This window comes from Rhinolophus sinicus, linkage group LG05 (genome assembly GCF_036562045.2).
Source record: "Rhinolophus sinicus isolate RSC01 linkage group LG05, ASM3656204v1, whole genome shotgun sequence".
NCBI classification, from domain to species: Eukaryota; Metazoa; Chordata; class Mammalia; order Chiroptera; family Rhinolophidae; genus Rhinolophus; species Rhinolophus sinicus.
This window is the reverse complement of record NC_133755.1, coordinates 11,875,228-11,893,672: the sequence shown is the minus strand read 5'-3', so window position 1 is coordinate 11,893,672 and position 18,445 is coordinate 11,875,228. Positions and strand designations below refer to the sequence as shown.

The window sequence follows — 18,445 nt, the reverse complement described above, 5'->3', positions numbered from 1 at the left end:
ATCCAGAAATGCCCTGCTGGACTTTCCCTCCAGGCCTTCCTTTGGTCTTGGAACTGGCTGCCTTGCAATCTCAAGGAAGGGGGTGATCTCAGCTCCCTTCTGCTCCCAAGGGGCCTCATCTTGGCCAGAATGTCGCTCCTTATTGGCAGCTGCTAGGATTCCAGCTGCAAACTTATGTGGGCCCCTCTGCTCCGGCATTAACCTGTAGCAGGGGTGAGTTGCAATCCCTTGGTGCAAAGACTTCCTCCTTCTCCTGCCCAAGGCAAAATTACTAGGGGCTGGATGGCAGGTTCTGTTCTGAAGGCCTACAGGTAAGACTAGGGTCTCCTCCAACTTCGCCTTTGGGGGCATTTCCACTATCATTTGCCGAGGTCTGGGAACAGCACCCTAAAGAAACGTCTCAGAGCGGACAGGTAAACCAAAGCTCAACATAGTGGCAGCTCGTCTCCAGAGACACAATTCCAATATGCTAATATGTTGGAGACCCACTAATGCCAGGAAGGGCCACTCAGCAGCAATCTCCGTGCAAACGAGGAGTGCAGTGTGTGCATGTGGATTCACCCAACATCCCCCCACCGACCCCCGCACCCCCTGCAACCAGCGTCCGTTTCTGAACTCTGGACTGGGTGTTCCAGAGGTGTAGCAGGGAGGGGTCGGGGCTGGGGTCAGCTGAAGGTCAGCGCGGAGAATTGAGCAGTCAGGTGGCTAGTACTGGCACTCTCCCTAAGGCAGTGAAGACAATTTCTCGCAGCCAGGACCCTGACCCCTCTTAGGTCCCGAATTCTACCTGAACCAGCTCCTTGGACTTAGAGGTTCCAGAGCCAACGAACTTTGCAGCTCGCCTCACATGCCTGAGCGGCTCTCCAAACTCCCATCCATCCTTCCAAAACAAATGAATATGTGATTAGAGGGTGCAACTGCTCATTAGGGTGGAATCCCAGAAGGTTCTGGGTCCCAGGAAAATAACTTTCTTTACCTCCTTTCCCCACCCTCTGCCTCTGATCTTTCTACTAAACTCCGTACCCCAGGGTCTGGGGTCAGCCATGGGCATGCGGGTGTGTTACCGCCCTCGCACTGAGTACTCGTGAACGTCCGGGACCTGCTCCACACCCAGGGCCCGTTGCCTCCAGGAAGAGATTCTGGGAGAAGAGGCGACTCTGCCAGGGCCAAAGTATACAGGAGCCCAAGCTGTGGCGCGCAGATCCCAGTGCGATCGCCCCCCACCCACCACCCACCCCATCTCCACTCCGCACAGGCTGTGTCCTAGGCGCGCAGGAACAGGATCGAAACGCGAGGAGACCCTCCTCTCTTCGGCTAGGGGCTGTTTCTTTTAGCGCGCTAAGGGTGCCCTGGTGGGCCTAGCAGCACAGACGGGGTCGCACGGCACTGAAGAGCTAGGGACGCAAGTCCTGGGAGGCCAGGGCTAAGCGTGCGCAGCTGCCAAAGTCGGCTGCCGGGGTCAGCAAAACTTTCTTTCTCAGTGCGCAGGCGCAGGGCAAAAAAACGGTTGGGGGGCAGGGGGAGGAGGAGTGGAATCCCGAGGCAAGGGGAGGAGGGAGGGAGGAGGAGGGAGGGTGGTGGATTAAAATAAGTAGGCGGCTCGGTGCAAAGGGATGAGTGAGTCCAAGCTCGGTCTCTCCCCAGCACGTTCTCAGCCGCTCTGGGTTCAGACCCAACCAGGGAGCCGCGAGCAAGGTTCGCCATCCCGGGCGGGCAGGACTCCGGGGCTGCTGAGCGCTTCCCGCCTGTCGCGCGCTGGGAGTCCCCGCAGCCGGAGAGGGGCCAGGACTCTAGAGCTCCGGGGGTGCCTGTGGAATCCAGCGCCTCTGGCTTCCCGGGTCCCCCGCAGAGGGAGCCTCAGAGACGCGCTCAGCCCCGGGACCGCCGTGGAACAAGGTAACTGCAACCCTGGGAACCCCGGCACGACCAGGGGAATGCAGGCAGGACTCCCGGGCTCCCTGTCACAGCGTGGCGAGTGTCCCTTCTCTATCAGTGTCCCAGAAGGAAACTTCTCTTGCCAAACGAAAAGCTGCAGGACCTTTGTGAAAGTTAGAACCGCTGTAGCCCAGAGTGGTTGGGGGGGAGGGGGTCTGGCTCAGGGACTTCCCGCGCGGGGTCCTCGGCCTCTGACCTCCGGGGAATGAGAGGGCGGGCTTCCATTACTGCTCCCCACACCCCACTCGGGGGCCAGGCTCCGCGGAATCTGGGGCGAGGTGCCACAAACTTAGGGAGTCAGCCTGTGGGCCCCCTCTACGAAACCGAAGCAACTTCAGCGGGCACAAACTTTCCCGAGATGCGCGCCTAGCTCAGCGTGACCTACCTTAGCTGATGAAGAAGGAAGAGAGAGTGGATGGATGGCCAAGGCTGCAGCCGACTGCGCCTGGGACAGGTGCATGCCCCTCCCGGGTCGCGCTTTAATGCGAATTTATCTTTTGCAGAGTTGCGTTCAGGTATGATGCGGGCTGGACCAGGGAGCGCGGGGCCGGGAGACTGACCCCGCCTCGCACTTGCGCTGACTTGGTGTGTTCTCTATGGGATGATTGCTCTGTGTGATCAAGGCCTGGAGGGTAACCCGCCACTGTCCGGGTGCATGCAGGGGCGCGAGCACTACTTTCCAATTCGAGACCCGCACGGCACATTAGCTGAAACACTGTGGAGCCGCGGGTGTCTCCAGGTTAGGGCTTGGAAGGGAAGGATTCCTTTGATCCTTTGACTGTCCCCTAACCTAGCCTTCAGGAGAGGTGGAAGCCAGAGGAGAGAGGGAAAGAGGTGAGGTGTTGCCTCCTGAGCTAATTTCTCCCCAGAAATGTCCCTGATAAGAAGGATGGAAACCCACATCCAGTACTTTTTCAGCAGCTCTGGGCAGTAGCGGGGTAAGCTCTCAGAGAGTAAAGTAGCTACGAGGGTTTCTTTGTTGCCACAATTTGGTAAATTTCACAGGGTCTAAGCTGCGGGCTGACCCTTGGGAACAGAAACCACGTGCAAGGCTAGTTAGTTCCCCAGGTTTTCAGCCTCCTAGAAAAGAGGAGGGTTGGTAGGGACGGGAGGGTAAGGGTGGGGGGAGATTAGTGGGTAGTTGTTCTATCTGAGGCTTCTGGAGGTACTTGCGGTTTCATTAAGATTGGGGAGCAGATCGCTAAGGATGCAAAGGGCGTTAAAATGCAGAGGGATGGCCGCCTAGCTAAAGGGTTCGTTCGATCTCGTTCGTTGGGGAAATTCAACAGAAGTAGCTTGTGCTGGTCAATTCTTCGCCTGGAGTTCGGTCGCCTGTCACTTGTGTTGGGGATTCGATGTCAAGGATGGTTTTTCTGAGGCTACTGCTGGGTTCCTCCAGGCACAAGCTCGTGGAGCTCGCTCCGTCCTCATTAATGCAAGCAGTTAACTCGCTCACGCTCAATTAGCCCCGAATAAACCACTTTAATAGACTCGGCACACTTCATTAATGCCCGGTATTGGTCTGGCTGCAGACCCGGGAATGGCGCTCCACCGCGCGAGGGACTCGGGCTTCCAAGCGCGAACTGCATTTGCTGCGCATAGTGGGGACCCTTTGCCGCACCTCCCAGGTCCGGAGGCCCAAACTCCTCGCAGAGTGGTTGCCTCGCTTGGGAAGAGGTGTTCCCTCTCGTATTTAAATACCTAAAGCGTTCACACTGAGGTTTCGGGGTCAGGGCTACCCGAGCTCATCCTTCCCGGCGGTGAGCGAGTGTGAGGCTGTGTTTTTCTCTTAGCTGACCGCTTGAACCCGGATCGTGCATTCGGCCCATTCTTGGTACTAGTGTAAAGAGCCACGTTTCGAACGAATTTCGTCCCCGGGAAAGTCGTTGGCGAGAGTCTGAGGAGCCCTGGCCTCGGAATGCGGCAGAAAATAAGAAATTGGCTGCGCCGCTGAGGAAAATAAATTGAGTGTTGGGGAAAACAAGATCCGGCAGATAGCCGGGAGAGGTTGGCTCTCCAGAGCTGTGGTGGCTGCGAGCGCACCCCCTCCTCCCACCAAGCCCCAGGTCTTCGCTCCTGGGAGCAGGTAGGCGAGGAAAGGCCAGCTTAGTACGCCAGGCTGATGGGTTCTCCCACACCGGCACGGAGCGGGCTCGGGCCCGCGTGCAGAGTCCTACCACCACCACCGCTCGCCTGGCCGAGGGTAGGCCAAGCACCAAGAGAAGGGAGCGGAGGCCCCGGCGGCGCCCGGCGGGCCCTGGGGAGCCGGAGATAAGGATCTGATTTCCAGCGCCTGGAGAGGGAGAAGAGGTGAGAGCAAATCAAAGAGCGCTCACCTCGCCTAAGTCCGGGCGGACCTTTGAAGTTGGCGAGTCTTCTTCCTCCTTCCCACCTCCCCAATCTCAACCGGCCCCTGCTTTGTTTCTGGTCCAATTCCTATTTTGCTTCGCCGTGTCTCAGCCCTATAGGATGATCTTGGTTTGTCCTCGGCGCGACCCGTGCTCCTAGCAGCAGAGCAGATTGGTGCGGAGGCCTTAGCTCTGCCCGCGCGGCCAGCGCTCACGCTCCAGAGGCACGAGCACCACAGATTCATGCCTCCCCCAACCCTACGGCTGAATTAATTGCTGCAGGCAGACTAGGTTTTCATTCGATTGCTAATTTAACCGGCGCAAGCAAATCTTTGCCGGCTCTGGGTGTTTTGCCCTCCTCCCCACCCCCAGCAGAATGGCCCTACACACAGCGAGTGACCTCCAGGGGAAAGGGTTCCTGGGTCAAGATTGTGCTCACTCCTCGCGACAACGAGTGCGACACTTTCCTCTCATTAAAGGCTTCGCTGTACGGAAAGGCAGCTGAGTCTAGGCCACAGCATTGCTGGCCTGGGCTGAGGGTAAGCTAGGCTGGGGAAGCTGCCTGTGTAGGTGTCAGTGTGTTGTGTGAACGAGAGCAGCGCAGTGTCCTGACATCCCACCGAAGGGGACTTACTGCCGGTTGGAGGAGAGATCTGAGGAAGAGAAGAGGCGGAAGAAGGGGTAAAGGAAGAAGTAGGCGGCAGAGGATTGAGAGGGGCAAAGGAGCAGGGTGTCCCAAGCACCCTACTCCCACAATGACTTTTTGAGTAGCCCTCAGTTCAGAGCCTAGAGAAGAGGGAGTTCAGCACTTACGTAGCCCAAAGCCCCTGTGTACTTTCCGCGTTCATTCTCCGTTTGTTTTGCCTCCACTAGACAGACCTAAGTGTCTGGAGGGACAGAGATAAAGGCTTCCCTGCAGAGCACAGACCTGTCCATGGAGGCTGGAGACTGACCAAGAAGGCCAAGAGATGACAGCCTGTTGGTCACTTCAGCACAGCTTCCCTCCAGCCTTGCTTAAGCTCACTGGCCTTGCAGTTGGAGGATGCCTAGATCATAGCAGCTGAGGCGGCCTCAGTGCTCTTTCTCACCTATAGGCATACCCACCTGCCCAAGGCTCACCACACACACACACACACACACACACACACACACACACACACCCTGAGAGCCCAAAGACCCTGCCCCCTTTTGTATGGGGCATGGAGGGTACCGAAGCCCCCTTGCATGCAACTGCAGATGTTTCACTGAGTTAAGGAACAGGGGTGTCAGTGTCCTTGCTGAAACAAGGTGATCCCCAAGCACTATGGTAGCAAGTCAGTCCACAAGCAGCTGCAGAGAAGGCAGTGTCAATAGGGCTCATTAGTAGTGAGGCAGAAAAGCAAATCTGTGGTCAAAGTTGAGGAGAAAGATGACAGGCTTCTAGAGGCCAAGTGGAAGGTCAGGTAGTAGATCTTAATGCCAGGAGCTAGGAGCGGATTTGTGTGAGTTTGTGTACTGTCTGTCTGTGAGGCTCTTCGTGGGTGCTATGTGACCCCATGTAAATATATGTGTGTGTATTGTTCCCTTTGTTATGTAGTAGAGCACTGGATTTCCCACTTTATCTTTGCACCCTGTTATCAACTCCGCTTCAGAATGTGTGAATCTGTCAATGTGCATTTCTGTGTTTGTTTCTCTGCTGATGAAGATGTAAGTGTGCTTCTGAGTTCCTGTTATCTTTGCAGGAGAGTGTAATTCTGTGTTGACTCAGGCTTACATGGATGAAAGTTTCCCTGTGCTTCTGCCTTTCTGTGTTAAGTACACCATAGTCTGTCATTTAAGTTGGTTGCATTGCATTGGATTTAGTTACTGGCTGGTTTCTGTATCTGCCAGAGACCACTTGGAGGAAGCCCTCAGGTCAGAGAGGAGGGTTCCTGTCTTTTCTTTGAGGTCGTTGTATTCCCGCAGTGGTGTCTTAGGGCTCCCAAGTCCTGCCCTGGGGGACAGAAAGGGTGTGGCTGGGCTGGAATTCAGAAGGATGATCTCCCCTGAACTTCTGTTTTCCTCTCCACATTCCCTTCGTTTCTTCACAGATCCAGATTGAGAACCCACAACTACCACAATGGGCAGCAAAACCTTGCCAGCACCAGTGCCCATCCATCCATCCCTGCAGCTCACCAACTACTCCTTCCTTCAGGCAGTGAACGGCCTGCCCACGGTGCCCTCGGACCACCTGCCCAACCTGTATGGTTTCAGTGCGCTGCACGCTGTGCACCTGCACCAGTGGACGCTGGGCTACCCGGCCATGCACTTGCCACGATCCTCTTTCTCCAAAGTGCCGGGAGCCATGTCCAACCTAGTGGACGCGCGCTTCCAGCTGCCTGCCTTTCCCTGGTTCCCCCATGTCATTCAGCCCAAGCCCGAGATCACCGCTGGGGGCAGCGGCCCAGCAGCTCTCAAGACCAAGCCACGCTTTGATTTTGCCAACCTGGCCTTGGCCGCCACGCAAGAAGATCCGTCCAAGCTTGGTCGGGGGGAGGGCCCCGGCTCCCCAGCTGGTGGACTGGGAGCCCTCCTGGATGTGACCAAGCTATCCCCAGAAAAGAAACCCACGAGAGGACGCCTACCTTCCAAGACCAAGAAGGAGTTCGTCTGCAAGTTCTGTGGCCGCCACTTCACAAAGTCCTACAACCTACTTATCCATGAGCGGACGCACACCGACGAGCGGCCCTACACCTGTGACATCTGCCACAAAGCCTTCCGGAGGCAAGACCACCTACGAGACCACAGGTGCGGCACTGCAGGTGGCCCTAGAAGGAGTTGGCAGTCTGCTTCTGTCCTCACCATCCTCCTCCCTAGTAAGGAAGTCCCTGAGACCCCCTATCAGCTCCAAGCCTCCCCAGCTTCCGGAAATTCCCTAAAATCGAGAAGGAAACCATATAATGCTCCGGGATGAGATCTTGGAGCATAGGTGGAGAGAACAAGGGATGAATAGGACCTAAGACTAAGTCAGGTCTCCATGAACTCCACAGGAGCACGCCTAGCTTCCGCACCCCTTCCTCCATCCTCAGCACTGTCCAATAGAAGTTTCTGCGATGATGGGGAGTGACACGTGATACATTCAGCACTTGAAATGTGAAAGGAGTGTGATTGACAAACTCACTTTTTAGTTGTATTTAATTTTAACCGCAGGTGGTTAGTGGTACCATCCTGGACAGTGCAGCTCCAGCAAATTGCCCTACCCCATGTCCCCTAATTCCCCGTCAGTGTTGACCCAGGCCTTAAAAAAAGGCCGTGCTGGCCCCTCCCGAGGAAGGCAGATGGTTGGAGCAGAGATTTATAGATCAGAGATCGCCCAAGCTCCTCCTTCACCTACCTAGCCATCCACAAATTTGGCATTTTGCCTGCTCCACACTAGGTACCCCACAAAACCCTTTCTTTTGAGGGCAAGCACCGTGCTGGCCCCTCCTGAGTAGGGGATCTTGGGCAACTGTTATAACTCTGCATCATTTTGCAAGGATTAATTCTCTGTTTTTGCCTTCAGATATATTCACTCCAAAGAAAAGCCTTTCAAGTGTCAAGAGTGCGGGAAAGGATTCTGCCAGTCCAGGACTCTCGCTGTCCACAAGACACTACACTCACAGGTGAAGGAGCTCAAAACCTCCAAGATCAAATGCTAAATAGAGCCTGCAGGTCACCGGGACCCTGGGTCGCGCCGTTCCCTCCTCCAGAGGGATCAGAAGCCGGAAGGCGACTCTAGCGGGCAGCGGGAGGGGCTCCCGGACTTTCCCCCGTCCCAAACAATGTCCCCTGGGTCCCGGACGCACGCGGAACTCCAGAGCCCCACCCGGAGCTGTGACCCGGGCCGCCCGGGCGGTTCCCCCAGGACGCGGCTAAACTCTTGGCCAAAAGGCGGTACTCACGTGGCGGAAGGGAAACTGCATTTAAAAAAGAAAAAAAAAAGAACGAAAGCTCCGAGGAGTCGCAGCGGCGCCTCTCCCAGAAGTATTACTTTTTCTATTGTTATTTTATACGTCCTCTTTATTATTTTTTTTTCTTTGACCATATAAGCTTGTAACTCTGACTGCGGAGAGAGTGGGGAGAGGAAAAGAAGTTCTGAGCTCACAGCTTCCAGCCCCTCCTCCCGCCCATCTCCACCCGCGGGAGCCTGCAAAAGTGTAATCCCTTGTATCTGCTTCAGCCACCCGGCCCCGGGACCGAGTGCGGGGCTCGGCAGCTCCGGCTCCCAGCTCCGGTCGCGCAGCCGGCCGTGGGCTCCCCGACTCGGTCGGCGGGGCGGGGGCCGCGGGCCCTGAGGCTGGAGGGGGCCCGGCCTCCGGCCCCCCGCTCCGTCGCCTGTCACCGTGAACGAGCAGCCGGCTAGGAGCAGGGCGTTGTATTGCGATTGGCACTTTATGCTGACCATCGGTAACGGACATTTATCACTGGAGTTTTTTAAAATATGAAATAAACGGTTATTTTACAGGCATTGCAAGATGGGTAATTTCCCTCCCAAACGTAGGAAACTGGGCGGCTCCTTTCTTTGAGAGGAGCAGGTTTTCTCTGCTGACTCCAGTCTGTCGCACTCCCGAACCTCCGCCTTATTGGGGTGATAGGGTTGGGATAGGTGGAGAAAGCCCTTTCTCCTGGTGTTGGTCTACCTCGGACTCCATATTTGTTTTGTGACTTTTCTCTTCCACTTCGGTCTTAGGGTCTCAATCTTCCCACTCCTCGCCTCCAAAGGGCTTCCAGTTTACAAAGAAGCCGAGCCTCGGGTGGGTAGAGCGGTCATGAGAAATCCCAACATCTCCGGATGCCAGTGTCGCTTAGGGTCTTTAAAGAGAACAGAATATCACCTACCTCCCCAACTATAGCCCCCCCCCGGCGTCTTGGTTACGCTTCGGGGTGGGAAGGACGCACCCTCACAGACAGCCTCAGACTAGTCCCTCGGGACCCCAATACCCGGCTGCAAATACCTAATCACCTCTGCCTCCCCAAAGCCCCAGAACTATATCCCATCCTCCCTTAGGATTCCCCAGAAAGAATTCTCAGGATGGGGACTTGTCCACTGCCCGCAGCACTGCTCCACGCCCGCGAAGATTTCCTACAGTTTTCAAGCCTTGTCTGGAATGGCGGGGGCGGGCGCCCTGGGAGGCCCGGGAAGTTTAGGAGAAATCTGAGTCCTCCCTCCTCAAGTTGAACCTTCCCCGGGGCGTCTAGTTTTCCCACAATTAGAGGCCAGGCCGTCGGGGGCTCCCCTGCTGGAACGGGGCGGGGCTCCCCTAGCTCCAGCTCCCTGACCGCGGGGCGGCGTAGGCGGGGACGCCCGCGGCCTTTCCCAGACTGAGCGCAGCCTCCCCGGCTTCGGTGCCCAGCGCTCAGCCGGGCCGAGCTTCCCAGCAACAACAGGGACCCCAAAGCCCAGCCTCAGGTAGGGTCCGGTGGCCTGAGAAAGCGGGCCGGGGCTGTCGGAGTTAAAACGCTCTAGCTTTCCACTGCGCGAACCCTGCCTCTGGGATCGCCTCCTGGCGCTGTGCGGGCTAGAACTGCGGTTCCGGAACCCAACTTGTCCCTGTGGCCTCAGCTGGGCCAGCGCGGATGAGCCCTGTCCTCAGTGTTCGGAACCGCGCTGCCCCCTGCTGGACAGGCATGGAGAACTGGCCAGCGACTGAGGGCATCTCACAGTGTCCGGCCCATAACCCCGAGTATCTCCGCTGAAGCCCCTGTCGGCCACTCATCTAGATCTCCTTGACTGATCCCAAGGCCCACTGCGAATGACGGGGCAAGGCACTGCCAGGTCTGCATCGGCCTGTAGGATCTAGGCTAATCAGGCGAGACAGCAATCCCTCTTCTACCGCAGTCCATAAGGACGCGCTCCAGGAGAGAATGGAGCCCGGGTCCCAGAGAACTGTGACCTCCGAGTGCATGGACGGAGGGTTAGTCAGTGGGTTTGGGCTTCGATAGCTTGGGGCCAGTCAGCGCAGGCCGTGGTACTGCCTGCCCTTGGCCATGGCTTGTCATAAGGCTGACGGCCGGAGCCACCTCGTTTCCTTTACTAGTCCTGTGAGGTTTCGGAACGTGGTTGCTCCAAAACGAGGAGAGTGCGTGGGTACACACACACACACACACACACACACACACACACACACACACACACACAGAGTCCCTATGGAGAGCTTTGGGCACCTCTGAGGGCCAGAGATAGAGACCCGCCCCGCGCCGTTGCTCTTTCTGGGGTTCCATCTTTCACGGGGATTGACTACTGCTGTTGCCCCCTCCTCCCTCACATTCCTCCACCTCCCACTCCCTCCGGACATATAGCTCGGTTTTCCAAGGCCTCAAAGATCCTAAGACTGAAATGAGGGGAGGTTTTTCCTTGCTGGCCCACCGCACTTCTGGTGCTAGGAATCCCCACCCATCCACCCTGAGGCACTGGAACCAAGAGACTTTCAATATCAAATGTGCATTCTTGGAAGAGTGGATTTCCAGCGCAGTTTTTTAGGGGGCGGTAGGGAGTGGGGCAGGGTGCTGCCCAGAGGCCTCCTGCCCACTTGCAATGCCTCTGCCTTGGCCTCCTCTGCCGACGATTTCTCATCCTGGTGGATCCAGAAACCACTTCTCAGCATAGCTCTCTATGGTCTACACTCCTGACAGTGCTTTCATAGATTGTGCGGAAGCAGCAATGGCAAGTGGAAGGGGCAGGGGGGCCGCGGGCCACCAGACCCCACACAGGCTATCATTCCCGGCCGACGTGCTTATAGGGGGCCTAGCAGATGGGGGCCTTTTCCTGCTCATCTGGTCGCACGAAAAAGGCAGTCGGAGGGTCAGAAAAATTGGATGGGTTTTCTTGCCTGCCCACTCTGTAGGTGCTGCCTTTCCCCCACTACACCCCTTAGAAAGTAATCCCCCACTTCTGTGTTGAGCGGGTTTTTAGGAGCAAAGGAGGCTGATGGCGCTGGCCCGCGGGAGTTCAGCCGGAGCCCTTCCTAAAGGGGCTAGACCTGCGGTTCATGTGGGGGCAGAGGAGCTACTGGCTGGACTTCTCTGCTGGACAGAAGGCGCGAGAGACCCCCAGTGCAGCCTGGAGCTTCCGGCTGCCCGCTCGGGGCGGAGAGCAGGAGCGCCCCGGGGAAAGAACCGCCCGCAGGGGCTTCGCCTTAGGAGGAAAAGGTTCAGGTGCCACCTCTGCTTCCGCAATGTAGCTAGGGGTTTGGGGGGCACGAAGCGACGTTTTCCTGCGCCCCTCGTTGACGAGGGATTTAACGCTGGAATAGGACCTTGGGGAGGAGGAGGGAGAAAGCAGTGGGATGGTCTAGGGCTCCTTGAGGACAGACATCTTAGCTCGGAGACCGTGGGAGCTGTGATATACATAAAACACCTCCTCCCCGGACGGAATCTTCGTGTTCCGGGACTTGGCTCAAAGGCGTCCCATCCCACTTCCCAGAGCACCATGGCGTTGTGACGTCACGACATCCTCCCGCGGGCACAGTGACGTTACACAGGCCTCTGGCAAGAGTCAGAGATTGGCTGTGTCTACAGCAGTTCCTCATTTATGTAGTTCTATGAAGTCACAGAAGGGCCCCATCTGGAGAAGTGACACCACGGCTCCCACATTTCCCGGCCCCGCCCCTCGAATCCTCTCCATAGAGGCGCCAAGACTCTATGTCCTGTTTCCACGGACAGGATCCGCAGACCCGAAGCGTTGGCAGTAGCCCGGAGTGAGGGAGGATGCCCGGCAGCGTCGCCCTCCGGAATCTAGAGGCTGAGACCGATGTCCCTGCCCGCAGGCTTTTAGGGCATCAGCTGCCTGGGAACACTCTCCCCGCCCACCTGGCCCTGCTAGACCCGGAGCCTTCCCGCCCACTGCGCAAGCTCCGCACGCAGGCGCAGAAGGAACTCCCGGCCCAGAGGAGCGGGCGCTGGAGCGCACGGTTCCGCGGCGGTGTCCCGGAGCCCGCCGATTTCTGTGTCCGGCTCTCAGGGGTCACAAACTCAGGGTAACACTGGCTCGGCGGGCGCATGCAGCCATCGGCGTATGTGAGCACTAAAGATGAGGACGAGGAAGAGGGCAGCTCTGGGTTAATGAGGGTTGGCGACCCTATACCATCTTAAATCCAGCGCAGCCGTGGCCTGACGGAGCTCCCTGGAATTGGAGCTGGCAGGGGTGTGCGGTCGGCCCTGCCTTAGGTTAGAAAGGCCAGTGCGGCCCGCGTGTTTTCAGGCCGGGTCTCCGAGGCCGAGGTCTCCGCCCCCAGCGGGCGGAGCTCTTACAGGCACGGGGCTTGGTCGTCCACACCGCCCGCCGGTTCAGCCCGGTTTTCTGGGCCCCGGCTAGAGTCAGTCTGATATTGGGCCCAGTTTGCACATGTTCCAGATGAAAAATTCACTACGGACGTGAAGTAGTAGGTAGGGGTCAAACCTCATGTCAGCGGCAGAGGAAGAATTAGAAGCGGTGTTTCCTTTGAGGGGAGGGCCCAGAAGACCCCGTTTTAGCTTTTCCTGCCACGTAACAAGCTTTGGGCAAGTCTGCGCTTTTCTGAGCCTCAGTTTTCTTCCAGGGATGGGGATAATACTCTTCCCACCTACCTCATTCAGTTGATGTAGAGGTCAAAGTCATACATATTTTCTCAGTCACATTCACTACTTTAACCAAAAACTGCGCCCTAATGTGTTGCGGAACAACCTTGGCATTTATGAAGCGACACGTAAAAAGTATTATTAGAAATGCTCGCTCAGCATCCTGAAATCGCCTGGCTCCCAAACAGCCTTATTCCTAGGAGAATCTTCCCCCTCACCTTCCCTTTAACATAACCCAGGGATCTTGAAATGGATGGGAGCAGGGTATCACCTGGACTGGTGGTCTTCTTGAAACCTCTGGGAAAACTTGAAAGAAGCCTTTTTTAAAAAACTCCCTTTGGACGGATTAATCCGTTCACAAATTATTATGTTTGGTTGAGAGAGGAAATCGGGTGACAAAATGTAAGTGCTTTACTTACTACTCCTTTGTGCCATATGTCTAGGGAGAAAAAATCAAAAACAACCTGGTGCAGGTGTGCAGCAGGAGCAGAGGCCTTATGTTAGTCCCCCCAACCCCCACTGCAGAGGTGGGGGTGGGGGTTCATTCTGCAAACACCAGCCCGAAGAGAGAAGGATCTCCCTACTATAATCTCCTTTGAATTGTGCTTTCTTTGACTTTCGCTAGGGTGTCCTAGTCTAAAGAAAAACAGCTCCAACAGTGCTATTACATGGATACATTGCAGGAATGTTCCTCTCAAGCCAGCTACCCCAGCCCTGGCTATCTGCTGACATTCTTGGCCATTTTTCCTGGCCAATGCTTGTTCCAGTTCCAGTGATAATGATATAGAAGGACTAATCCAGAAAAGTAGGATGGATGGATGAATGGGTTGAGAGTTTTGTTTCTCTTTTCCAAACACTGAGCTGGCTCTTAGCAGCTCAACCATCTCTGGGGAGGTATAAAACAATTTATTTTCAATGTTTGGTTTGATTGAACTCCCTTGCTAGTGATATAAGTTTTGTCGTGACAGTAGCAAGGATGGATTGCTTTTTGTGATTCGCAGGAGTTGGGTCCAACTTGGAGCCTATAGGTAGATGGTGGCATGGGATGAGGAACTTAACCCAGGACATGGAAGAAAGCTAGAGGAGTTGGGGAAGGAATGGTTAGATCTTTTACCTCTCAAAGGACCAGAGAGGGAATGTGAGCTCCCAGAGAATTTGGGCCTTGCCTTAAATAATGAAATCTACTTAGGAGGTTGGTTTATGTCCTATTAACCTGGGTCAAGAGTCGAGCATCTTTGTGCAGTTCAAGTTGAGATCTTCAGTATTTCACAGCATACACAGCTGTAGGTCTGCAGGAGGCCAAGAACTGGTGCAGGTGTGGTGCTTAAGCTATCAGGAACAGTCTGCATGGCTTTGTCAGTGGAGAGATGCCAGCCCTGAAATAATGAGCAGAGACACTCTAACATGGGTAGGGCAGCTAGAAGAATCGTTAACTGTTACAGGGATCTATGTATCATAAGACCCATCTTTTCCCATTATTCTTTCTTTCCTCATGTTCCAAGTTTCTTTTATCATTTCCTTTCTGTTTGGAGAACTTTTTAAAATAGTCATTATTTTAGGGTAGGTCTGGTGGTGAAAAATTCTCTTAATTTTCCTTCATCTGGGAATGTCTTTATTTCTCCTTCATTTCTGAAGGATAATTTCACCAGGTACAGAATTTTGGGTTGACAGTTCTTTCTTTTCAGCACTTGAAAAATGTTATTTCCTTTGACTTCCATGGTTTCTTATGAGAAATCTGCTGTCATTTGAATTGTTCTCCCTCTACATGTACGTTGTGATTTCTCTTGTTTCTATCAAGACATTTTCTTTGTCTTTAATTCTTTAATTTTCAAAGATTTGATTATGATGATTCTTGGTATTGATTTCTTTGGGTTTACCCTTTTAGGGATTTTCTCAGATTTTTAAATCTATAGGTTTATAGATTTCCATAGGTTTATAGGTTTATTTCTTCCATAATTGAAAAATTTTCTGCCATTATTTGTTTTCCATATTTTACAAAAGTTCAGCTGTAATTTTTCCAAATATGTTTTCCCACCCTCTCCTATAGTTTTTGACTCCAGTGACATAAATATTATAACTTTTGTTATAGTCCCACAAGTTTTTGAGGTTCTGTTCATTTATATTTTTTCAGTTTGTTTTCTCTCTATTGTTCAGTTCAGGTAATTTCTATTGTTCTATCCTCCAGTTCACTGATTCTTTCCTATGTCCCCTCTATTCTGCTGTTGAGATATTTAAAAATTTCATTGATTGTATTTTTAAAATTCTAATATTTCCATATGGCTTTTCTTCATATATTCCATTTTCCTTGCTGAGATTTTCTACTTTTGGTTGTTCAAGTTTTCCTAATTGGTATTGAAACACTTTTTTGATGGCTGCTTTAAAATTCTTGTTGAAAATTCCAACATCCGTGTTATTTTGATGTTGATGTCTGTTCATTGTCTTTTCTCTTTCAAGTTAAGATTTTCCCAGTCCTTGGTCTGACATATGATTTCCACTAGTACCTTTGAAATTTTTGGTATTATGAGACTGGATCTTATTTAAATCTGTTTAAGGACGTCTCCTCTGACTTGCTGTTGTGGTCGAGGAAGAAGGAGGTGCTGCTTTGCTACTGCCATGTGGGGCTGAAGGTCCAGGCTCCCCACTTCACCTCCCTGAGCACCCTGGGAGGAGAGGAGTTCTGCAGTACTACTTGGTGGAGGTGAGAATTCAGGCTTCCCACTAGGCCTCCACTGACACCTCGCAGGCCTGGGACAGGGAGAGGTCCCTTTTTGTTGCTCCTATACAGCTTTTACTGGCGGGTGGATGGATGGCCTTGTTACCCCGGGTGAAGGTACAAGTTTGGCTCCCTACTCAGTCTTCTTAGATACACCTGGTAGGGCAGAGAGGCGCAGCTTTCAAAAGCCAGACAAAGACAGAAGTCCAGCCTCTCCATTCGGTCTTTGCTGATTGGTAATCCATGGCTTATGGAATCTCTGTCTTGTTGTGTAAGTGAATCAGTATTGACCTTACAGAAATATGCACTGTGTGACAGATTTCTTCACAAATTCCCACTTCCTGGGATCACTTCTCTTATTATTCTAAGGTGATCCTGGGTTGCCACTCTAATGTACTCTGGTGGTTTGAATTTCATAGTGCAAAATTGTCACTTTATGTTTTGACATAAAATGTTCTGCAGTGGTCTTTTACTATAAAGTTACAAAACTTTTATCTACTCTCAGAAGTTGGTATGTAGGGTCCCTGTGGATAAAAAAGAACAGCTGATATTTTTAGACTAGCTGTAACCTCTTGAGTTTTGACCCAGTAACATTGAGTCTTATTATTTTGTTTATGAAAAGCAAAAAATTGGATGTATCTGGTGGCTGGGTGCATGGTTTTCTTTTTCACCCTATTCCCTTGTCTGGTTTTCAGATTATAATTTTTAATATAAATTTGTCCATAGAATTTTAAGCCTCATTAAATTTTTGGCAATGGAATTTCAGGAATCTATCCAAAATTTCATAAAATATTAGGTTCGTTTCCTTCACTGTCAAAGTATTTCCTAAAGGGATAGGATTTTTTTTTTTTCTCTTCTAAAATTGTACCTTATAGATTCCTTAGTGCTGCTTTGGTCAGGAAGAGAAATAACTATTAAAGCAAAAACTTCTCTTCAGTTAATATTATTTATTATGACCTAGACTGGTGCTGGAATATAGGCTAAATATGGACATCATACAAATTGAGAGGAACAGTTCTTGCTTTTTCCAGATATGTACTTTACAACATAGCATTTACTTCAGACTTAAGTAAACAACCTGGGTAAAAGGAACTAGGAAGCAGAAGACATTTGTCTCAGCACAGGTTTTATTGCTAAACTTTGCTGGGTCACCTTCATCAAGACCTGTAGCATCTCAGGGTCTCAATTTCTTTACCTGCCAATTAGACTAAAAATTCTTATCTCTTCTAACTTCTACAGCTTTTTAAATTAAAAATTTAAATTTGTGCCATAAATGTAAATAAACTTGCTAAAGACTGTCCACCGCTTTTTATTTAGTCTTTAAAAAGTGTCTGCAAAGACTCCCAGCTTTTCAGCTGCTTTTGGTCTCAGAAATGTAATACAGAATTGTACACCTGAAATCTATGTAATTTTACTAACAATTGTCACCCCAATAAATTTAATAAAATAAAAAAAATAAAAAAAAAAGAAATGTCTTAGAATAAAGAGCATAACAAACTGCCTGAGATAGCTGTAAAAAAGGTTTTCAGGCTTCATGGACAGGGTTGGCTACCTTCCTTTTTGTTCAGAGTGAGAACCAGATTTGTGTTTCTCCTTGGAATGCGCTGATTCTTTAGTCATCAGGCAGCTCGTTATGTTACCCGTAGAAGCCCTGAGCATGGTTTACAGCCCTATGTAGCAGACATACATGGGATCGAAATAGCTGTAATTAGAAAATCAATCTCATGTTTAGGAAATATGCGGAAGCATTTGGATATTCTGATTGGTCCCAGAAGCACAATCAAAGCAAACCAACTGCTCTCAAAGTAAGAACGATTCTAAAAACACAAAATTTGAAATAATGAACACAAAGGCTTGAACTGTAAATATTTATTTCTAGAGAACCAATTACGGCAAACTCATTTCAAATTTCAGGGGGAGGGGGCTCGGTGGATAGACCACACCAATCATTTTGCTGTGTTAAAATGGGAATTCCTGTGTAAGGCCATCTGTAGGAGACAAGAAACCCTCCCTGCTCACTCCCATGGTGAGCAGGGTCTATCCCTCCATCTTTGGACTGGTTCTTAGATGTGGCAAGGAGCTAACAAAGACTCCCTGCAGATTTTATCTTCTATTCATAGTCTTCACAATCTGAAATTAGGGAGTGAGCCAAAGCTAGGTATTACATGGACTTCAGCTGTGGATGGGATGTTAAGGTCATTTCACAATTGGCTGCAAAACACACTTTTGGCTGGCAGGACGAATGTAAAGCGATGTTCAGAGTTTTCCTTGTATGTCTAATATTGGTTTCCTTCCCTGTCATATAAATCACTGTGAGCGGTGCAGTAGGTATGAGCCAGGAGGGCATGGAGTGTGGGCCTCAGTTAGGATCTGTGAGCCTCGCCTCTGAGGAAACCAGGTGAAATGCATTCTGCCCTTTCCAGCTTGTTGGTGTCATTGTTTTCCACAATGGAGTGATTGTCCTCAGCCTGCTTGGTTGGCACCAGGCCCTTTGAGGTGCCCAGAAAACCCCCACATAAATGTGCAGCCAGAAAGGTGGGTGCAAAGCTGGCTTTGTGCCTCACAGGGCCCTCAGGGCACGCTCCCCTCTGGCCTGGGAGGCACGCCTCCAGGTCCGGAACAGAATTTGCTTTGCTTGAAAGTACTCCTATTGGCAGGGTGATTTCAGAGACACCTATGGGAGTCTCCCTCCTTTAGAAAACAAACAACCTCCCACCTGCTCTCCTTACCTGCTCCCCAGGGGCCTGGAATCCCTCTGTCTCATGAGAACCCTTCATTCCTCAGTGAGAGCTGATGTTTAGAATGCAGATCTAGGAGGAGATACTCTATAGATATTCTATACGCTACCATTTATTGATTCCTAACCAGATACAAAACACTGTACCAAGAGATCGAC

At 52.1% G+C, this 18,445-nt stretch overlaps 2 protein-coding genes across 2 annotated transcripts in view; both read left to right on the top strand.

The window, feature by feature from the left end:
• The first annotated feature begins 1,596 nt into the window (after positions 1 to 1,596).
• On the top strand, positions 1,597 to 8,748 carry OSR1 (odd-skipped related transcription factor 1). The gene is made up of 3 exons (XM_019754812.2): positions 1,597 to 1,896; positions 6,353 to 7,049; positions 7,804 to 8,748. The coding sequence occupies exons 2-3, from the start codon at positions 6,382 to 6,384 to the stop codon at positions 7,937 to 7,939; spliced, it is 804 nt and encodes a 267-aa protein (XP_019610371.1). The 5' UTR covers positions 1,597 to 1,896; positions 6,353 to 6,381; the 3' UTR covers positions 7,940 to 8,748.
• Positions 8,749 to 11,987: 3,239 nt separating this feature from the next.
• The window catches only part of LOC141571772 (uncharacterized), a 120,376-nt gene continuing 113,918 nt past the window's right edge, over positions 11,988 to 18,445 (top strand). Inside the window, exon 1 of the mRNA XM_074333906.1 lies at positions 11,988 to 12,256. Within this exon, the coding sequence (XP_074190007.1) occupies positions 11,988 to 12,256 (269 nt within the window). The remainder of the gene's footprint in view (positions 12,257 to 18,445) is intronic.

Bases quoted from the DNA above. Each gene is read 5' to 3' on its own strand.
- OSR1 (XM_019754812.2), top strand. From the start codon at position 6,382: ATGGGCAGCAAAACCTTGCCAGCACCAGTGCCCATCCATCCATCCCTG. The intron at 7,050-7,803 runs GTGCGGCACTGC...TTTTGCCTTCAG, and splicing joins GACCACCTACGAGACCACAG to ATATATTCACTCCAAAGAAA.